General features: G+C 33.3%; 1 protein-coding gene, 2 long non-coding RNA genes and 1 pseudogene across 4 annotated transcripts; 2 read left to right on the top strand and 2 right to left on the bottom strand.

The window, feature by feature from the left end:
• Window positions 1–2580: 2580 nt before the first annotated feature.
• On the bottom strand, window positions 2581–3546 carry LOC117214107. Its single transcript, XR_004488778.1, has 2 exons — window positions 3505–3546; window positions 2581–3100 (listed from the first exon to the last, which is right to left on the bottom strand). It is a non-coding gene; the product is annotated as an uncharacterized LOC117214107 (long non-coding RNA).
• Window positions 3547–6882: 3336 nt separating this feature from the next.
• On the top strand, window positions 6883–8182 carry LOC117214105 (annotated as a pseudogene).
• A 7921-nt stretch (window positions 8183–16103) lies between these two features.
• On the top strand, window positions 16104–17450 carry LOC117214106 (hematopoietic prostaglandin D synthase-like; the record flags this gene model as incomplete). The annotated part of the gene is made up of 2 exons (XM_033459950.1): window positions 16104–16224; window positions 17182–17450. Coding segments are annotated over 2 exons (297 nt in total), but the record flags the coding sequence as incomplete, so codon positions are not given.
• A 208-nt stretch (window positions 17451–17658) lies between these two features.
• LOC117214108 lies at window positions 17659–18340 on the bottom strand. 2 transcript variants are annotated; one of them, XR_004488780.1, is made up of 2 exons: window positions 18301–18340; window positions 17659–18205 (listed from the first exon to the last, which is right to left on the bottom strand). It is a non-coding gene; the product is annotated as an uncharacterized LOC117214108 (long non-coding RNA). The 2 variants fall into 2 exon arrangements; XR_004488779.1 differs by having other exon boundaries at window positions 17659–18183; window positions 18301–18339.
• Window positions 18341–21725: the final 3385 nt, after the last annotated feature.

Genomic DNA, 21725 nt, shown 5'->3' with positions numbered 1-21725 from the left:
AGTATAACGAGTTTTATACTTTGGATAGATTGCCTCGTTGAGAGAAGGTCTTAATCGTTTATAATTGCGATTAAGTAATTGCAATAAGTCATATTTTTAAGAAACGTTCTCACATGCTGTCACACACTCTAATTAGAAAAGGATCATGAAACATTCGGTTTATGATATTATTTGTTTGTAAATCTTCCTGCTTCCGGAAACTTTTTTAAATATGAAAATATTTATATACAAAATTAAATATTTTTTTCAATATCAACACTTCTTGCGTTTATGTTGTCCTAGTTAGAATTATATTATTTCGTGTATCCTGTTGCTTTTTATACGATAGTCCTCCCGTTGGCCGCGGATTCGTTATCAAGCCTGAGGCCCTCGTCACTAGTGTAACTATCGACAATAAAGGTACCCCACGCGCGACCGGACGATGGAGAACTTCAACGCAGAACCGCTACCTCCCGCAAGCCCTCCCCGGGAGGGCGCCTCGAGCTCGGACTCGGAGATTCAGACTCGACATATATATTATTATATATATTATATATACTATTATATCTATATAATATATGTATTTATATCTAAAAATATACGTACAAATATATCTATTTAAAAAAATAAAGTTGACCGTCATATATCGCCAATAATATCGCGTGCGTATAAAGAAACTAATTACATTTAATTCCTTTTTTACATTTATTTACTTTTTATTATTATTTTTTTCACAACTAATTACATTTAATTATTACATTTACATACATTTAACTATTATTACATACATTTACATACATTTAATTATTATTTTTTCATAATTATATCTCGTTTGAAATATTTTTCGACATAATTAATTGTTTCAAAAACACATATTCCAGCCTTCTAAATGATTTATTTTGCGTATTATACGAATTATTCCATCTATAAATAAATTGTTCTCTCTACGCACAAACACGCACACAGTCTGTTAATTACACGAGTTAATTGTAACATTTTTCTCGATAAGTTGACAGAGCAAGGAAAATGAGCGACGAACATACCTACAAACTAATCTACTTCAATGCCCGTGGTCGTGCCGAACATATACGGTACATATTTGCATATACTGGCATCGAGTATACCGACGAGAGGATCCCCGAAGAACTCTGGCCTGAATACAAGGATTGTAAGCGTGAAGAATCGATTTTTACTTTCATCGTTCAACTCTCAGGTATCTACCATTTACTCAAACTTTTCTGTATATAAAACTTTCGTTTCACGTGCAGGCTAAACTTACTTAAAGTAAAATTTCATACGGAATAAAGTCGAACTTTTCATTAAGTTTTGCTTCCGTAATATCGTGTTTATCGAATACCAACTTAATTCACTTACGATTCTCGAATTTTTGTATTGCAATCTTTATTGTTTTCAATGAATCGAAGCATTTCGAATATTTTGAGAAAACCGTAAATAGGTGACTTAAAATAGGAATACAAAAATACTTCTACGTTTCTCGTTAATTTAAAAACTTTTTAGGACTTGTCGGAAAAAAAGGATAAAAAATTGAAATCAGTTCGGAAATGAACAAGAACATAGCTAAAAAGTCGAAAGAACAAAGCAGACATAAAATTCGATCTTCTGTTGCGACATTTCTATCGTAAATGGTATAATAAAAGTTTTACGCAGCATAGTCTTCGATATAATCTTATATGTCGCTTGCAAATAGAGAAACAAAAAATCAACGTAAGTCTGTAAATCAATCCTGTCGGTGTAAAACACAAAATTACGTTCGCAATAGACATTCGATTTATATTCCTTGCATTTCAATTTTCATTACAAGAACCGTGTACATTTTCTAATATTTTTTCCGTGTCTGGTATTATCTTTTATCCTTGATTTTAAAAACTTTAGGTTCTTCCCAACAGTCAAAAACACGCGATACCCTGTCCATCGTAATCGTAAGAAAAGAAAAAAGGAGAAAGAAGACATTTCTGTATTTCTTTACTAGGCCATGTTGATTAAAACCGAAATGATTTCGATTCATCTATTCACAAGAACGCAACGGCCTCGGAAGCTGTGTTGTGATTTCCTATCGATCGTGTCCCTCTACACAGTGTTCATATGAGCCATGTTTGTTCTTAGCAATGCCTTATAAAAAGCTGCCTGCGCTGGAGATAGACGGGAAACCGGTAGCGCAGAGTAACGCTGTGGCGCGATACTTGGCGAGGAAGTACGATCTAATGGGAAAGAACGAATGGGATGCGATGATATGCGACGTGCTCGTCGATACTCTTGGAGATTTGAAGCAAGGTGAATAACTGATGAGATGACTTTGCATTTGTCTCACCACAGAGACAGACGTTCAAGAATTCATTGTGAAAAGACGAGTACAAACAAGATACGTATGTCTTTCCGTTAAGCGAATGTTACAGTTTGTTTGCAAAAGTCAGTTTTTAGATTATAGAATCGTAGATAGAATTTAGAGGATAAAAACTTTTAGTAGTCACTTTTAGTTTAGTAAATTCTTATCGACAATAAGCAGACTACGTTATGATACAACGATTCCAACTGAAGATTTCTATCGACATCGCGAATTCGATGGCTTCCAAAAATCGTGTCTTTACACCGCCAACGTAACGTCACGCCAGTCGAATCGAAAAATTATTACTAGACAGAGAAGGTGAACAATAAACGAGGTAAATAGGCTACCGATTGAATAATATCATAACGATCGTATCTCTGGTTTTTGCTTGTCTTTTATATTTGTTTCAAATGTATAAAATATAATCGTATCGATATCGTCCACGATTAAAGCCATCCATCCGCCATCGACGAGGAACGAACGATTATATTTTATCATTTATGCGAATCCTTCTCTTCTTTCTCTATTTACGCCCCTCGCCTTGCTTCGTACCGCCGATGATTCACAATTCGATGCACCTGAACAGCTGGAACGTCGCAGATTTTTCCGTACGATAACAAACGTGTTTTTGATGGCCTGCTTTAAACCGTGACGATCGCCATGACGTGCATCAATTGTCGAATGATGTAGTGCGACGATACTCCTACGCAACTTTTTTTTACGCTGTTTTTTCCTCTATTTTTTCTTCCTGTGTGTTATCACATGATCATGAGATACCTGTATAGAAGATGCAAAGAGTCTGTGAAGAATTTACAGATATTTAAGATTATCATAATGTTTAAGCAAAAGCTAAGACGCAAAATATTGCTCAAGATGTAATTATGTAATATTTACTCAATTTCTAGAAGACTGTTTATATCTTGTTGTTATTCTTGATATGGAGATAAATATAGTATACTTTATTAAGACCTAGATAAAAGACTTTTTTCTCGTTTCTCTTCTCTTACTTAATCACTAAGAGTTATATAAAGTTTATTCGATAATTCTGCTTCTCCTGACCTTTCCACAAATGGTTGTTTATATCTCGACATTCTTGGTACTTTTAATCAAATTTTAATAACAGTACTTTACTCGTCAGAAGTAAATAAAAAAGCTCTAAGTAGAAGCAAGGATTTACTTACCTTTCCTTTCTCGAATCTCAGTTAGCAATGTTGTTCCTCTTGAAAGATTTTCCAAGTTTCCAAGACAATTTCCACGCTGGTAACATTGTATATATTTCAAGTATCGTGAACCACAGGAACTTGTTGAGGCAATATTGAAGAAAGCAAAGAGAATGAAGAAATTGTAGGAACTATGAGAGGCTACTCCTTCTTTCACAACTTATTTTCTCTTCGTTTGGGGGGAAAAACACAAATGAACGTAACGGTTGGTTTCAGCTATCTGCTACTATCGCATGGAGGAGAATCCTGAAAAGAAGGAAGCGAGGAAGAATCAACTTTTGAACGAAACAATACCATTTTACTTGACTAAATTCGACCAGATTATTGGCGAAAATGAAGGATATATCATTCCTTCTACCGTAAGATTTTTTATCCAAATTTAATGTTAAAATTTTTAGTCTTTGTGCAAACTGGGCCATGTTGTCCATAAAAAATTATTGAAACTTTGTTGCGACAAGACAGCTTTAATTGTTGAGAGCAGAGTGTATCTTTAAAATTCATTCCTGTTAGTTTATGTACAAATGAATTTGCCAAGATTTTCACCTTTAAGATAATTATTCATGTATCTTCCTCATCAAGTTTGATAGAAATTATTACTATCGTAATCAAAGCAAAGATTAAGATATGTAAAATCATTTCTCTGGATATGACACTCTTGTTTAATGAGTGATAAATGATACCATTCGAAATATCATATTTATATAATATATAATGATACTTATAAGTGTAATCACTTAAGTACAGATATCTGAATTTTTCTCACCGTCACTGACATAGATACGTATTATCGTTCCTTAGATTACTTGACCAGTTTATTTCTTTCATCACTGTGTTATTATATAATAATAATAAATAGTCACATTAAATTAATTTAGTATGATTATGTTGTTTAATAATACGTGTTTCATTGCAAAATATTTAGTTAAAATGTGTATCGAATCGTTGTAATTCCAAAGATGTCAATGATGTAATGTAATAATAAAGTATAAAGTATAATAAAGTATAAAGTATAATTTCGTCTGTGGTATAATCTTTCTATTCCATTTTGTTACGTCGCACCGCGAGCAATATGGCAACCAGATGTCACCGGATACTCGCAGCGTATCCTCCATAGTTTCAAGTACCTTCCATAAATCTCATAGATTTCCTAGAAAAGGTCCTTCAAACCAAACAAACGTCTGTTTCCGAAGAATTTCTAAAGACTATTGTCTACCCCGACTGGACAAGGGAAAGTTAGTTTTTCTCACGTATGCTGCAACTTTCCTCCCACTAACCACTTTCTCTCGAGGGCGGTTAAGACCCTTCGTTAACCAATTAACAACGAAGCCACTTCCTTCACTCTCCTAACTAAAATCGTCACCAACAAATCCGATGGTCCCGTGCGCTAGACACACCCATCCTTAGCTTTCCTCCGAGACAGCATCGTCTCCCAAGACAGTTCTGATTTCACATCCTTCGAACGGTCAATATCCTTCCACCGGGTAGGACACACCCACAGATCAGTCACTCATTCATCTCGTACATATTCTCAACGCGAGAATTGATTGTAATTTCAACAAATAAATAAAAAAAAAAAAATCTCGTACATACGCACCAGCGTAACTGCCTTCGTTATAAGTTGTTGGAATAAACGGTGAAATATAACTTACTATACTGTGTCATATTCATTTAACCACCTCTTATCTTAACCGAAACAGGGGAACGACTACTTCGCGGCGTCGATTCACCGAATCGTAGCGAGAATTTACGCCTCTCGCTACTGCGACTGCGTCTCTCCGCGAACGGTCGTAACACATTGATCGACAGAAGTACTAAACTCTAATAACATAAATTTATATATTTTCTATTTCCCAGCCACCAGTTTTATAGATTTTTCTATCTTCTGTACTACTTTTATCCCTTTTATTTTTTCTTACATGAGATTATTGTAAATTTAATATCATTTGTTCGCAATATTTGTTATTTATCTTTCATTGAATTTGAAATTTCGCGCTTCAATGTTGTGTGTTGTTCGTCGTTTTATCGAACGATGTTTATCGAATTAGTTTATGAATACATACATAATCATTAAAGAATCTATAAACCTTACTAGTTTGTTTTTACTAAGTTTTGTTACAGAAAACATGTTCTCATAAATTTTCAACTTTAATTTATGGAAATTTATTAACCTTAAACTATAAAATCATTCAATGAGTCTTTCCGGATGTTTTTATGTAGTCATAATTTCACATATCAGCACAGCTCCACCAATAGGATAAGAGTTACGTGGAAGCAACAGGGGGGAAGAAGAACATATAGAGATCTAAAGGTTATTTTTGTCTCATTCAAGTTTCTGTTAACCGGCTTGGAAATTTCCTGTGCTTGTTTCGACTTTGAAGTCTTAAAAAAAAAATTGTAAGTAAATAGTATATATATAGTATATATATCCTGAGTCAAAGTTTCTCTTTATAAATAATAAACCGTTTAAAAACTATATTTTGTATGTTTTTTCCTTATTCATAATTAAATAATAAATATGAAATACTTCTACAGAAAGCCGACATCCTTCAATTAACCGAACAGCAGATGATTTAAAAATTAGTAGTTGAAAGAAATAAATGTTATTACATGTTCATAATTGATCGATAAATTTAAATATACAATTAGAAAATGTTTCTTCTTTATTGATAACTAAATAATACAGATAAGATACAAGATACTTGTACGAAAAGTCGGCGCGTCGTTCAATTAACGGAACAGCAGAGGATTTGAAAATTAGTAGTTGAAAGAAATAAATGTTATCATATGTTCATAATTGATCGATAAATTTAAGTATGCAATTAGAAAATGTTTCTTATGTTTGGAAGAATATATAATCACTGCTGAATGTTTTGTAGTTACGAAAGTTGCATACAAACATACATTGTACATACGACTAGTAATGGTACTAAATTACTGTTAGAGGGTCTTGGGTGTATAGAACCATATGGTTAAATTAATACTAGAGATAACGAATCGCGCGAATGTAATTAATATTTTGAAGTGCGTTGTTTGCATTAATTGATAGTTTTCTTATAAACTTTTTTATAAACAATTTCATTGCTATAGAAAAAAGATATGCTGCCGGTAATATGTCTATCCTACTTAAATAGAAAGTGCAATATTTTGTTATAATATTTGGCGCAAGTTTATACATTATTACATCCAAAAATAATATTCTTTTTATATCTAAGCTATATTAAAATATAAAGATACAAATAGCTATGCGAGTAGTTAGTAGTTGATGCTTTTTACTTAAATTGTCTTATACTTCATAATTTGTAATAATATAATTCTTGTCATCAATGATTCTTCGTTTTTACTTTGTATATATTATACTTCCAGGAAGATGCCGCTCTATAAATTGACTTACATCCCAGTTACGGCATTGGCAGAACCAATCCGTTCTTCTTCAGCTATGCTAGTATTCCATTTGAAGATGAACGTATCAAAAAGGACGTCTGGCCAGAAATAAAGCCCTGTAAGCTTAAAATTTAAAGAAGTTCTGTTTCTTAAATCTCATCTTTCCTAATTTAACTAAAGTAGCTAAATAAAGTAGAACACAATTATGCAGAGTATAACAGAGATTATTGTTTACTCTCCATTGCTCTATAAGATATGTGGGAGAACAATAGGTATTGTTAAGGAGACAATGCCCTTTGTTTGCTGATAAATTATCAATAAATTAAATTATATCTTTCCAAAACAGATAACAGGAAGCTAGATATTTAAGAAGCATCATAATCTGTTTGTTCGATAGAATCTTTGATTCTATTAGTTGTATGTTTTTAGTGACTCCTTATGGCCTGCTTCCTATGCTCGTAGCTGATAGAAGGAAGGTTGCTCAGTCTACAGCTATTTGCCGTTACTTAGCCAAACAATATGACTTAGCTGGAAAGACTGACTGGGCAAATCTTCATATTGATGCCACTGTTGATACTATTCATGATATTCGTCATAGTGAGTATCCAGTGCTGTTTTGCATAAATCTTATGAGAATCTTGATAACAGATAGTACATATCTGTTCAGGTATTTATTAGTTGAAATCCGATTTAATATTTGATTTAATCGAACGATACACGTATGTCAACAATACAAGACAAAGGATTAAAAAGGATTGTAATTCTATCTTCAGTATCATTTAAATTTCGCACAACACTGTATTCAAATTAGTATAACATTAGCGAAGAGTATTTAACTGAAAACAAATTTTCAGAAATTGCCGCCTTCCACTATGAGGAGGACGAGAAGGTCAAAGCTGCAAAACGCAAGGCTGCTGAAGAGACGCTGCCGTTCATTTTAGAACGTTTGGACCAGCAAGTGAAGGAAAATGACGGCTACTTCTACGATGGTACTCTCTCTTAGGCTGATTTAACATTCGTTGCTCTGCTCGATTATTTGAACTTTATGTACAAGTCTGATCTGATCGAGAATTACGAGAATCTGAAGCTGCTGGAGAAAAAGGTCCTCCTTCTGCCCAAGATCAAAAACTGGATTGAGAGACGCCCAGTTAGCGAATTCTAAACTTCACGATTGCTTATGGTTTTATAAGCGTTTAAAGATCGCGGTCTTAGTGTGTTGAGAGAATGAAGAACGAATCGTGTTGATGGAAGTTTGTATGGAATATACTGATTGCTTTTAACATTCATTAGTTCCAGTTATTACCGATATTTTTGTCATTTAGTTAGGGTTTTCCCTTTAGATTACGTTGTGATAGAGAACTATTATTTGTGTATTCCTACAGAAACATACGAACTATATAAACTGTTGACACGATGTTGTGCTTTTGTATTATAGAGATAATAATAAAACCATCAAACAATCATTAATTATGTTTTTTATTATATTAATTAAGAATTGAAGATTACCTGCTTGGTGATCATGATAATATCGTATTTTACAAATGTTGAACAAAAAAAATGTATGATTATTTTATTCTGTTAGGGAAGTGATACATTTACACTGTACATGAGAGTGTGTGTGAAAGGGTTAGAGGGCGTCAAGGACTCAGTGGAGACAAAAGACTGTTGCCAGATGTTAGAAGAATCTAGGCTAGTCGGTTGGCAACCAGCGTGCGTGCAAGACGTTCTTAGAGAGGAATATAGGTGTATAACTGTTGTATGGGAAATATAGTCAATAATTTGTATTCCCAAATCCTCGAATTTCCTTAACATGGTAGCAGAGCGTGGTTACTAGTTTTGCAAGATATTTAGTGCGTGGTTACGATCTTGCGAGTGAGTTTTCAGTAAAGAAAAAAAACTTTCAGAAAAAAAATATACTTCGAGCACGTAGGAACGCTTGAGTAAGAAAAGAAAAAAAAAGGAATCAATTAAAATGGAGAGATCGGAAATCATGATACCTATATTCGATGGTGAGGATTATGGAATGTGGAAGCAAAGAATCACGATGTTTCTCAAATATAAGGAATGCGAGGTTGTTACAACTAGAATGAAGAACGAAAGAGACGATGAAGACTGGGACAAAAAGGATTTGAAGGCGATTAATATAATTTATAGTGCAATATCGAACAGACAATTGGAGTATGTTAGGGAAGGAAAAACGGCGTATGATATAATAAAAAGGTTCGATGAAATGTACTTGAAAGAGTCGACGGCACTGCAGATCGTATGCAGAAGGAGATTGGAAAACATAAGACTGGAGAACTACAGTGATTCAGCATCATTCTTTAACGATTTCGAAAAATTAATCAATGAATTAAAAAGTGCGGGCGCACAAGTAAGTGAGAGGGAAAAGCTGAATTACATGCTGAATACGTTACCCGAAGAATACAGCTACATAGCGGACATAATAGACGCATTGAAAGAAGAGGATCAAACGGTAGCGTATGTAAAAAATAAAATAGAGGTAGCAGAGAAGAAAAATAAATCCAATCGAGGAGAAAGGCAAACCAACGCCTTTTCTGCAAAAAAGGAAGGATGCTTCAGATGTGGAAGATTAGGACACTTTGCGAGAGAGTGTCAAAATGGCGTCCAAGCGGAAAGCAGTAACGGCTATTGGCATGGGCCAACACGTGGTCGAAACAGAGGAAGAGGGAACAAAGGCAATACGAGCAGAGGACGTGGAAACTTTCATCGTCAATCAACAACCGGCACGGGCGAGCATGGAAACTCAAGAGCAGGCATATGGATAGCAACGGCGCACGCAGCAAACAGCAGTGAGACGAATGAGATAAGTAAGAACGAAATAGTGTGGCTATTAGATAGCGGTTGTACTGATCACATAATTAATAATATAAATTATTTCGATAAATCTATCGACCTAAAAGAACCGGTAAATATATATTTAGGCGATAATAGACCGATAAAAGCGACAAAAGTTGGGAATGTTATAAGTTATTTTGAAGCATTCGGAAAACAAAATGAAATAAATATGAGGAAAGTATTTTACGCGAAAGAAATGTCCGCAAATTTGATTAGTTTAGGTAAACTAACAGACAATAAGAATACGGTTATTTCCAAAGGAAATATTGCGAAAGTAATAGATGAGGATAATAAACTTACAGCTGTAGCGTTCAAAGAAAATGGGACATATAGAATAAAAAGTATATTGAAAGGGAAGAAGCACTTAGTAAACAGCGCCGAACGTAGTGGTATGAGTAAAAAGGAAAGATGGCATAGGATGCTAGGACACGTAAATTTTAAATATTTAGAGATTTTGGGTAAAGAGCAGCTAGTGACTGGCATACCGAATGAATTTGAAAAGGAACTTTTGAAATGTAGGGTGTGTATAGAAAGCAAAATGCATAACTTACCTTTCAAAAATAATCGAACTAAGGCTAGGGAAATAATGGAAATTATTCATACGGACGTATGTGGTCCTTTTAAGACCACCGGATTCAATGGAGAAAAATATTTCATTTCATTTATCGATGATTATAGTAAAATAGCTAGGATCTATTGTATAAAATCAAAAGATGAGGTCTTTGATTCTTTCGTACAGTTCGTAAATGAAGCCGAAAATTTAACGGGCAAGAGGTTAAAAATATTAAGATGCGATAATGGTAAAGAATATTTAAATAATCGAATTTATAAGTTTGCTAGGGATAAAGGTATAAGAATAAATAATTGCCCAACATACGTACATGAATTAAACGGGACAGCGGAAAGGTATAATAGAACAGTGATGGACATGGCGCGTTGCTTGTTAGCGGAAGCGAAAGTACATAAAAGGTACTGGCCGGAAATAGTTTGTACAGCGGCATACTTGAAAAATCGAATATTAGCGAATACTATAGAAAGAAAGACACCTTTCGAAATATTCTTCGGGAGAAAACCAAGTGTTAAAAATCTACATCTATATGGAAGTAAAGTTTTTGTAAGAAGGCCAGAACAAAAAAGAGTTTCCAAATGGGACAAGAAGGCAGATATGGGAATTCTATTAGGATATAGTGAAGTAGGATACAGAGTCTTATTAGGTGGAAAAATAACAATAGCTAGACATGTAGAGGTCATTGAGACAGACACTAAATGTATCGGTTTTGAGGAAAATTCATTAGAGGCAGATAGAAATGATAGCGAAGATAACTATTCATTGGATGGTATGGATAAGGAAGAGTTAGAAGGTAGGAAAGATGAAAATAATAGTAGTATTGAAAGCTCAAACACTCCTAGGAGATCTACAGGTATTAAGAAAACTCCAGTAAGGTATCCAGAAAAGGAAAATATTTGCGAGATTCATGCAAATTATTGTAAAGTAGATATCCCTCGTACATTTGAGGAGGCGATTGGTTGCGAAAATAACGAAGTTTGGAAACAGGCTATGGATAAGGAAATAGAATGTCTCTATAAGAATAAAACTTGGAAATTGGTAGAAAGGGTAAAAGGCAAAGAAGTATTAGATGTAAAATGGGTTTACACGAAAAAATCAGAGGACAGGTATAAGGCTAGATTAGTGGTAAGGGGATTTCAACAAAGAAACGTAGCCGATGACATATATTCTCCAGTGGCGAGTAATCAGACCTTTAAGATATTGCTATCATATTGTTGTCAAAATGGATTAATAATTGAGCAAATGGATGTAGAAACTGCCTTTTTAAATGGTGAAGTAACCTCGGAGGTATATGTAAATCAACCAAAGGGATATGCGGACGGAACGAATAGAGTTTGTAAATTATCGAAAGCGCTTTATGGGTTAAAAGAAAGTCCGAGGGACTGGTATGAGTGTTTTGATAAGTATGTGACGAGATTAGGTTTTAAAAAGAACAATATAGAGCTGTGCCTATATACTTATGGAGAGGGAGAAAATGTTGTTTATTTGTTAATATACGTAGACGATTTGTTGATTTGTAGTAAAAACAAAGGGAAGATACAAAGTGTAAAAAAAAAATTATTAACTGATAAATTTGAAATGAAAGATTTAGGTGAAGTAAAAGAATATCTTGGAATAAATATAGAGTATGATTATTTAAAAAATGAAATGAGATTAAGCCAAAAGAAATACATAGAATCATTAGCAAACAAATATAAATTACATAACAGCAAATTGTACTGTACACCTATGGAGACCAACTTAAAAATTGAAAAAGCTGAGATAAATAGAGAGGACATTGGTTACAAGAATTTAATTGGCGCATTGCTGTATATTAGTGTAAATACCAGACCCGATATAAGTTATAGTGTGAATTATCTGAGTAGATTTCAAGATTGTTGTAACGAGACACATTTTAAATATGCCTTGCGAATATTGAAATATTTGTACCGGACTAGAGATTTAGGGCTACATTATAAAAGAAATGAAAAATGCGAAACGATAGATTGTTGTCTTAGATGGAAGTCTAAAAAACAAAGGTGTGTGACAAAAGCCTCGACGTATGCAGAGTATGTAGTTCTATCGGAAGCGGTGAGCGAAGTAATGACTATCAGAGAACTAATGAAAATCTTCGATGTAAATGTAGACGATAACCCTGTAAAAATCTATGAGGATAACTCTGGAGTAATGAGTATAGCAAAATACGGAACTTTTACAAAAAATTCTAAACACATCGAAGTTCATTACCACTACGTTCACCAGTACGTAAAGGAAAATAAGATAAACATAATAAAAGTAAGTACAGAAGAAAACACTGCGGATATTTTTACGAAGGCACTGTGTAGAGAGAAATTTGAAAGGTTTAGGTCATGGATGAATGTAAAATAAGAGAAATGTAAAGAAAGCGATAAATGTCAAATATTTTGTTAATTCGACAAGTATGTAAATAAAATTAAGTGTACAGTATAAATGTAAGGAGGCGTGTTAGGGAAGTGATACATTTACACTGTACATGAGAGTGTGTGTGTAAGGGTTAGAGGGCGTCAAGGACTCAGTGGAGACAAAAGACTGTTGCCAGATGTTAGAAGAATCTAGGCTAGTCGGTTGGCAACCAGCGTGCGTGCAAGACGTTCTTAGAGAGGAATATAGGTGTATAACTGTTGTATGGGAAATATAGTCAATAATTTGTATTCCCAAATCCTCGAATTTCCTTACATATTCAATACGTTATGAGGGTTGCTTTAAAAAAAATACGAGTTACATATTTCTTTGAAAAAAGCATGATTTTTATCGATACAATAATGTTCTTCTGTTATCGCTTTAAAGTTGAGTACTTCGTTGATTACACGAGAGAACTCGCCTACAGCAAACAAGATACGACCGTGTGTAAAGTAATTAATCTGTTTGCTCGTTACTAGCTACATATAAGGCTTGCGTAAAAAAAAATATGCATTTCAGTTCAGGCGGAGAATTATGTAGGAAGTCATTTTGTCGATCAATAACTTAGTTAATAAAAGATCAAATTTTCATGTACATAAATGTAAGTAACGTTCAAGTATTAATCATTACATACAATTTTTGTATAATTCGATATCTTGGTCACTTACATCTTACAAATGATATATAGATAATATTTATGACATACATTGGAGCTATCTTTTAGTTAACGCCATTTTTTCTTGTTTTCTCTGTACTTTTACTATTCTTCCAAAAATATCAAAGGATCGATGACTTCAAATTAAACTAGAATTGCTTCGGTATATTGTCAATCAATGGCTATTTGTATTCACATCTATATCAAAGGAAAACCGATTGCAAAATTAATTACCCTTGCAATTCCGCAATCTGAAACTATGTGTGATCGACCTTGAAGATGACAAATCTCAATGTTTGAAGTAGTACAAAAGGATGATAATTTAATTTCGCTTTATCAAACTGTACAAAATTTGTATACACATACAGAAAAAAACGGAGTTCAAACATTAATCAACATGAATTATCGGTTATTATTGCTGAGTAATTATTAGGATTAGAGCTTTGGAGTATCGATCGTATCGAGTTTTAACTATCGGTTTCCGCAATTTATTGTTTTTCTAAATTATGTCTGAATGGTATCAGTTTTTGAATATTTTATAGTTTACACTCCAACATACTGACGTAAGCTATCGAAAATAATTGTAAATTATGCAATATCATTTTTTTTATATTTCATAATCTAAATTTCAATCTATTTTTTGTATTTAACATCCCTTTTTTTATTGTTCGTGTTCCGTCTTGTACGTTCTTCAAAAAATCTTAATTTGTTTTTAGATAAAATCTTGTGTGAATTTACAAAAAATACGATTCTTCGTTTAATTTTTTTCCCTTATTGTCTTTACATATTTGGAGTTTAAACGCGTTTTAAGTACGTTCTTTTTTTTTAATATGATTACGTAGAATTCTTATTCTGAATAAATTATTTGTTTCCGCTTCATAACTGTTTCTAAATTACAGTGCATTTAATCTTGAAATGCACAGTAACATTTTATACTTTTTACGTTCTAAGGAATTTTCAGGATCGGTTAAAAATTAAATTACAGTAATGGTAATACTCAATATTAATGTCAGACGTGGATACTTCACTGTTTTGTATAATAATTTGTTATCTTGGCATCGATCAAGGTATTTAATATACAAAGCGTACAGATTAATAAGAATTTTAATTAATCCTTCTTCTATAGTATTCACCGTTCTTTTCGAGCTCGTACCATTTCAAATAGACTTTCGAATAGATTTCAAAGATTTGTCTGTTCAAATAAAACGCGATCTTTTTTATTTCCCTATCAGTCGTCCCGTTACTGTTCCGTTGTTTCCAACAGATTGCAGATTCGTTTAAAAAACATTTGTAACGAAAAACAAACCCACTCGCAGAAATGTTATTCAATATCGCATTTATAACTTTCATAGACATCCTCCTCTCATTGCTATCATTGTAAACAGATTGAAACTTCGTTTGCAAACATTCGCGATTAAAAAAAAAAAAAAAGAAGAATTAATCTTAAACAATTTTATCTTGTGTTCCATTTATAATTTTCATAATTGTCTTCCCGACGTTGTATCATTTTAAATGGCTTTTTTCTATCCATCTATGTTGCAGCGAGATCAACGGTCCTAATTACTAAAGTGCACGATGTGTTCATACAAATTCACTTTTTATGAACGCGATGAAACGAAATGAAACCTAAGTAGAGATTTGTTTTCTCATCAAGTATAACGAGTTTTATACTTTGGATAGATTGCCTCGTTGTGAGAAGGTCTTAATCGTTTATAATTGCGATTAAGTAATTGCAATAAGTCATATTTTTAAGAAACGTTCTCACATGCTGTCACACACTCTAATTAGAAAAGGATCATGAAACATTCGGTTTATGATATTATTTGTTTGTAAATCTTCCTGCTTCCGGAAACTTTTTTAAATATGAAAATATTTATATACAAAATTAAATATTTTTTTCAATATCAACACTTCTTGCGTTTATGTTGTCCTAGTCAGAATTATATTATTTCGTGTATCCTGTTGCTTTTTATACGATAGTCCTCCCGTTGGCCGCGGATTCGTTATCAAGCCTGAGGCCCTCGTCACTAGTGTAACTATCGACAATAAAGGTACCCCACGCGCGACCGGACGATGGAGAACTTCAACGCAGAACCGCTACCTCCCGCGAGCCCTCCCCGGGAGGGCGCCTCGAGCTCGGACTCGGAGATTCAGACTCGACATATATATTATTATATATATTATATATACTATTATATCTATATAATATATGTATTTATATCTAAAAATATACGTACAAATATATCTATTTAAAAAAATAAAGTTGACCGTCATATATCGCCAATAATATCGCGTGCGTATAAAGAAACTAATTACATTTAATTCCTTTTTTACATTTATTTACTTTTTATTATTATTTTTTTCACAACTAATTACATTTAATTATTACATTTACATACATTTAACTATTATTACATACATTTACATACATTTAATTATTATTTTTTTCATAATTATATCTCGTTTGAAATATTTTTCGACATAATTAATTGTTTCAAAAACACATATTCCAGCCTTCTAAATGATTTATTTTGCGTATTATACGAATTATTCCATCTATAAATAAATTGTTCTCTCTACGCACAAACACGCACACAGTCTGTTAATTACACGAGTTAATTGTAACATTTTTCTCGATAAGTTGACAGAGCAAGGAAAATGAGCGACGAACATACCTACAAACTAATCTACTTCAATGCCCGTGGTCGTGCCGAACATATACGGTACATATTTGCATATACTGGCATCGAGTATACCGACGAGAGGATCCCCGAAGAACTCTGGCCTGAATACAAGGATTGTAAGCGTGAAGAATCGATTTTTACTTTCATCGTTCAACTCTCAGGTATCTACCATTTACTCAAACTTTTCTGTATATAAAACTTTCGTTTCACGTGCAGGCTAAACTTACTTAAAGTAAAATTTCATACGGAATAAAGTCGAACTTTTCATTAAGTTTTGCTTCCGTAATATCGTGTTTATCGAATACCAACTTAATTCACTTACGATTCTCGAATTTTTGTGTTGCAATCTTTATTGTTTTCAATGAATCGAAGCATTTCGAATATTTTGAGAAAACCGTAAATAGGTGACTTAAAATAGGAATACAAAAATACTTCTACGTTTCTCGTTAATTTAAAAACTTTTTAGGACTTGTCGGAAAAAAAGGATAAAAAATTGAAATCAGTTCGGAAATGAACAAGAACATAGCTAAAAAGTCGAAAGAACAAAGCAGACATAAAATTCGATCTTCTGTTGCGACATTTCTATCGTAAATGGTATAATAAAAGTTTTACGCAGCATAGTCTTCGATATAATCTTATATGTCGCTTGCAAATAGAGAAACAAAAAATCAACGTAAGTCTGTAAATCAATCCTGTCGGTGTAAAACACAAAATTACGTTCGCAATAGACATTCGATTTATATTCCTTGCATTTCAATTTTCATTACAAGAACCGTGTACATTTTCTAATATTTTTTCCGTGTCTGGTATTATCTTTTATCCTTGATTTTAAAAACTTTAGGTTCTTCCCAACAGTCAAAAACACGCGATACCCTGTCCATCGTAATCGTAAGAAAAGAAAAAAAGGAGAAAGAAGACATTTCTGTATTTCTTTACTAGGCCATGTTGATTAAAACCGAAATGATTTCGATTCATCTATTCACAAGAACGCAACGGCCTCGGAAGCTGTGTTGTGATTTCCTATCGATCGTTTCCCTCTACACAGTGTTCATATGAGCCATGTTTGTTCTTAGCAATGCCTTATAAAAAGCTGCCTGCGCTGGAGATAGACGGGAAACCGGTAGCGCAGAGTAACGCTGTGGCGCGATACTTGGCGAGGAAGTACGATCTAATGGGAAAGAACGAATGGGATGCGATGATATGCGACGTGCTCGTCGATACTCTTGGAGATTTGAAGCAAGGTGAGTAACTGATGAGATGACTTTGCATTTGTCTCACCACAGAGACAGACGTTCAAGAATTCATTGTGAAAAGACGAGTACAAACAAGATACGTATGTCTTTCCGTTAAGCGAATGTTACAGTTTGTTTGCAAAAGTCAGTTTTTAGATTATAGAATCGTAGATAGAATTTAGAGGATAAAAACTTTTAGTAGTCACTTTTAGTTTAGTAAATTCTTATCGACAATAAGCAGACTACGTTATGATACAACGATTCCAACTGAAGATTTCTATCGACATCACGAATTCGATGGCTTCCAAAAATCGTGTCTTTACACCGCCAACGTAACGTCACGCCAGTCGAATCGAAAAATTATTACTAGACAGAGAAGGTGAACAATAAACGAGGTAAATAGGCTACCGATTGAATAATATCATAACGATCGTATCTCTGGTTTTTGCTTGTCTTTTATATTTGTTTCAAATGTATAAAATATAATCGTATCGATATCGTCCACGATTAAAGCCATCCATCCGCCATCGACGAGGAACGAACGATTATATTTTATCATTTATGCGAATCCTTCTCTTCTCTTCTTTCTCTATTTACGCCCCTCGCCTTGCTTCGTACCGCCGATGATTCACAATTCGATGCACCTGAACAGCTGGAACGTCGCAGATTTTTCCGTACGATAACAAACGTGTTTTTGATGGCCTGCTTTAAACCGTGACGATCGCCATGACGTGCATCAATTGTCGAATGATGTAGTGCGACGATACTCCTACGCAACTTTTTTTTACGCTGTTTTTTCCTCTATTTTTTCTTCCTGTGTGTTATCACATGATCATGAGATACCTGTATAGAAGATGCAAAGAGTCTGTGAAGAATTTACAGATATTTAAGATTATCATAATGTTTAAGCAAAAGCTAAGACGCAAAATATTGCTCAAGATGTAATTATGTAATATTTACTCAATTTCTAGAAGACTGTTTATATCTTGTTGTTATTCTTGATATGGAGATAAATATAGTATACTTTATTAAGACCTAGATAAAAGACTTTTTTCTCGTTTCTCTTCTCTTACTTAATCACTAAGAGTTATATAACGTTTATTCGATAATTCTGCTTCTCCTGACCTTTCCACAAATGGTTGTTTATATCTCGACATTCTTGGTACTTTTAATCAAATTTTAATAACAGTACTTTACTCGTCAGAAGTAAATAAAAAAGCTCTAAGTAGAAGCAAGGATTTACTTACCTTTCCTTTCTCGAATCTCAGTTAGCAATGTTGTTCCTCTTGAAAGATTTTCCAAGTTTCCAAGACAATTTCCACGCTGGTAACATTGTATATATTTCAAGTATCGTGAACCACAGGAACTTGTTGAGGCAATATTGAAGAAAGCAAAGAGAATGAAGAAATTGTAGGAACTATGAGAGGCTACTCCTTCTTTCACAACTTATTTTCTCTTCGTTTGGGGGGAAAAACACAAATGAACGTAACGGTTGGTTTCAGCTATCTGCTACTATCGCATGGAGGAGAATCCTGAAAAGAAGGAAGCGAGGAAGAATACCATTTTACTTGACTAAATTCGACCAGATTATTGGCGAAAATGAAGGATATATCATTCCTTCTACCGTAAGATTTTTTATCCAAATTTAATGTTAAAATTTTTAGTCTTTGTGCAAACTGGGCCATGTTGTCCATAAAAAATTATTGAAACTTTGTTGCGACAAGACAGCTTTAATTGTTGAGAGCAGAGTGTATCTTTAAAATTCATTCCTGTTAGTTTATGTACAAATGAATTTGCCAAGATTTTCACCTTTAAGATAATTATTCATGTATCTTCCTCATCAAGTTTGATAGAAATTATTACTATCGTAATCAAAGCAAAGATTAAGATATGTAAAATCATTTCTCTGGATATGACACTCTTGTTTAATGAGTGATAAATGATACCATTCGAAATATCATATTTATATAATATATAATGATACTTATAAGTGTAATCACTTAAGTACAGATATCTGAATTTTTCTCACCGTCACTGACATAGATACGTATTATCGTTCCTTAGATTACTTGACCAGTTTATTTCTTTCATCACTGTGTTATTATATAATAATAATAAATAGTCACATTAAATTAATTTAGTATGATTATGTTGTTTAATAATACGTGTTTCATTGCAAAATATTTAGTTAAAATGTGTATCGAATCGTTGTAATTCCAAAGATGTCAATTGATGTAATGTAATAATAAAGTATAAAGTATAATAAAGTATAAAGTATAATTTCGTCTGTGGTATAATCTTTCTATTCCATTTTGTTACGTCGCACCGCGAGCAATATGGCAACCAGATGTCACCGGATACTCGCAGCGTATCCTCCATAGTTTCAAGTACCTTCCATAAATCTCATAGATTTCCTAGAAAAGGTCCTTCAAACCAAACAAACGTCTGTTTCCGAAAAATTTCTAAAGACTATTGTCTACCCCGACTGGACAAGGGAAAGTTAGTTTTTCTCACGTATGCTGCAACTTTCCTCCCACTAACCACTTTCTCTCGAGGGCGGTTAAGACCCTTCGTTAACCAATTAACAACGAAGCCACGTCCTTCACTCTCCTAACTAAAATCGTCACCAACAAATCCGATGGTCCCGTGCGCTAGACACACCCATCCTTAGCTTTCCTCCGAGACAGCATCGTCTCCCAAGACAGTTCTGATTTCACATCCTTCGAACGGTCAATATCCTTCCACCGGGTAGGACACACCCACAGATCAGTCACTCATTCATCTCGTACATATTCTCAACGCGAGAATTGATTGTAATTTCAACAAATAAATAAAAAAAAAAATCTCGTACATACGCACCAGCGTAACTGCCTTCGTTATAAGTTGTTGGAATAAACGGTGAAATATAACTTACTATACTGTGTCATATTCATTTAACCACCTCTTATCTTAACCGAAACAGGGGAACGACTACTTCGCGGCGTCGATTCACCGAATCGTAGCGAGAATTTACGCCTCTCGCTACTGCGACTGCGTCTCTCCGCGAACGGTCGTAACACATTGATCGACAGAAGTACTAAACTCTAATAACATAAATTTATATATTTTCTATTTCCCAGACACCAGTTTTATAGATTTTTCTATCTTCTGTACTACTTTTATCCCTTTTATTTTTTCTTACATGAGATTATTGTAAATTTAATATCATTTGTTCGCAATATTTGTTATTTATCTTTCATTGAATTTGAAATTTCGCGCTTCAATGTTGTGTGTTGTTCGTCGTTTTATCGAACGATGTTTATCGAATTAGTTTATGAATACATACATAATCATTAAAGAATCTATAAACCTTACTAGTTTGTTTTTACTAAGTTTTGTTACAGAAAACATGTTCTCATAAATTTTCAACTTTAATTTATGGAAATTTATTAACCTTAAACTATAAAATCATTCAATGAGTCTTTCCGGATGTTTTTATGTAGTCATAATTTCACATATCAACACAGCTCCACCAATAGGATAAGAGTTACGTGGAAGCAACAGGGGGGAAGAAGAACATATAGAGATCTAAAGGTTATTTTTGTCTCATTCAAGTTTCTGTTAACCGGCTTGGAAATTTCCTGTGCTTGTTTCGACTTTGAAGTCTTAAAAAAAAAAATTGTAAGTAAATAGTATATATATAGTATATATATCCTGAGTCAAAGTTTCTCTTTATAAATAATAAACCGTTTAAAAACTATATTTTTTATGTTTTTTCCTTATTCATAATTAAATAATAAATATGAAATACTTCTACAGAAAGCCGACATCCTTCAATTAACCGAACAGCAGATGATTTAAAAATTAGTAGTTGAAAGAAATAAATGTTATTACATGTTCATAATTGATCGATAAATTTAAATATACAATTAGAAAATGTTTCTTCTTTATTGATAACTAAATAATACAGATAAGATACAAGATACTTGTACGAAAAGTCGGCGCGTCGTTCAATTAACGGAACAGCAGAGGATTTGAAAATTAGTAGTTGAAAGAAATAAATGTTTCAATTAACGGAACAGCAGAGGATTTGAAAATTAGTAGTTGAAAGAAATAAATGTTATCATATGTTCATAATTGATCGATAAATTTAAGTATGCAATTAGAAAATGTTTCTTATGTTTGGAAAAATATATAATCACTGCTGAATGTTTTGTAGTTACGAAAGTTGTATACAAACATACATTGTACATACGACTAGTAATAGTACTAAATTACTGTTAGAGGGTCTTGGGTGTATAGAACCATATGGTTAAATTAATACTAGAGATAACGAATCGCGCGAATGTAATTAATATTTTGAAGTGCGTTGTTTGCATTAATTGATAGTTTTCTTATAAACTTTT

This window comes from Bombus bifarius, unplaced genomic scaffold, assembly GCF_011952205.1.
Source record: "Bombus bifarius isolate JDL3187 unplaced genomic scaffold, Bbif_JDL3187 scf7180000009154_frag, whole genome shotgun sequence".
NCBI lineage: Eukaryota > Metazoa > Arthropoda > Insecta > Hymenoptera > Apidae > Bombus > Bombus bifarius.
This window is presented reverse-complemented; position numbering and strand designations above follow the sequence as displayed.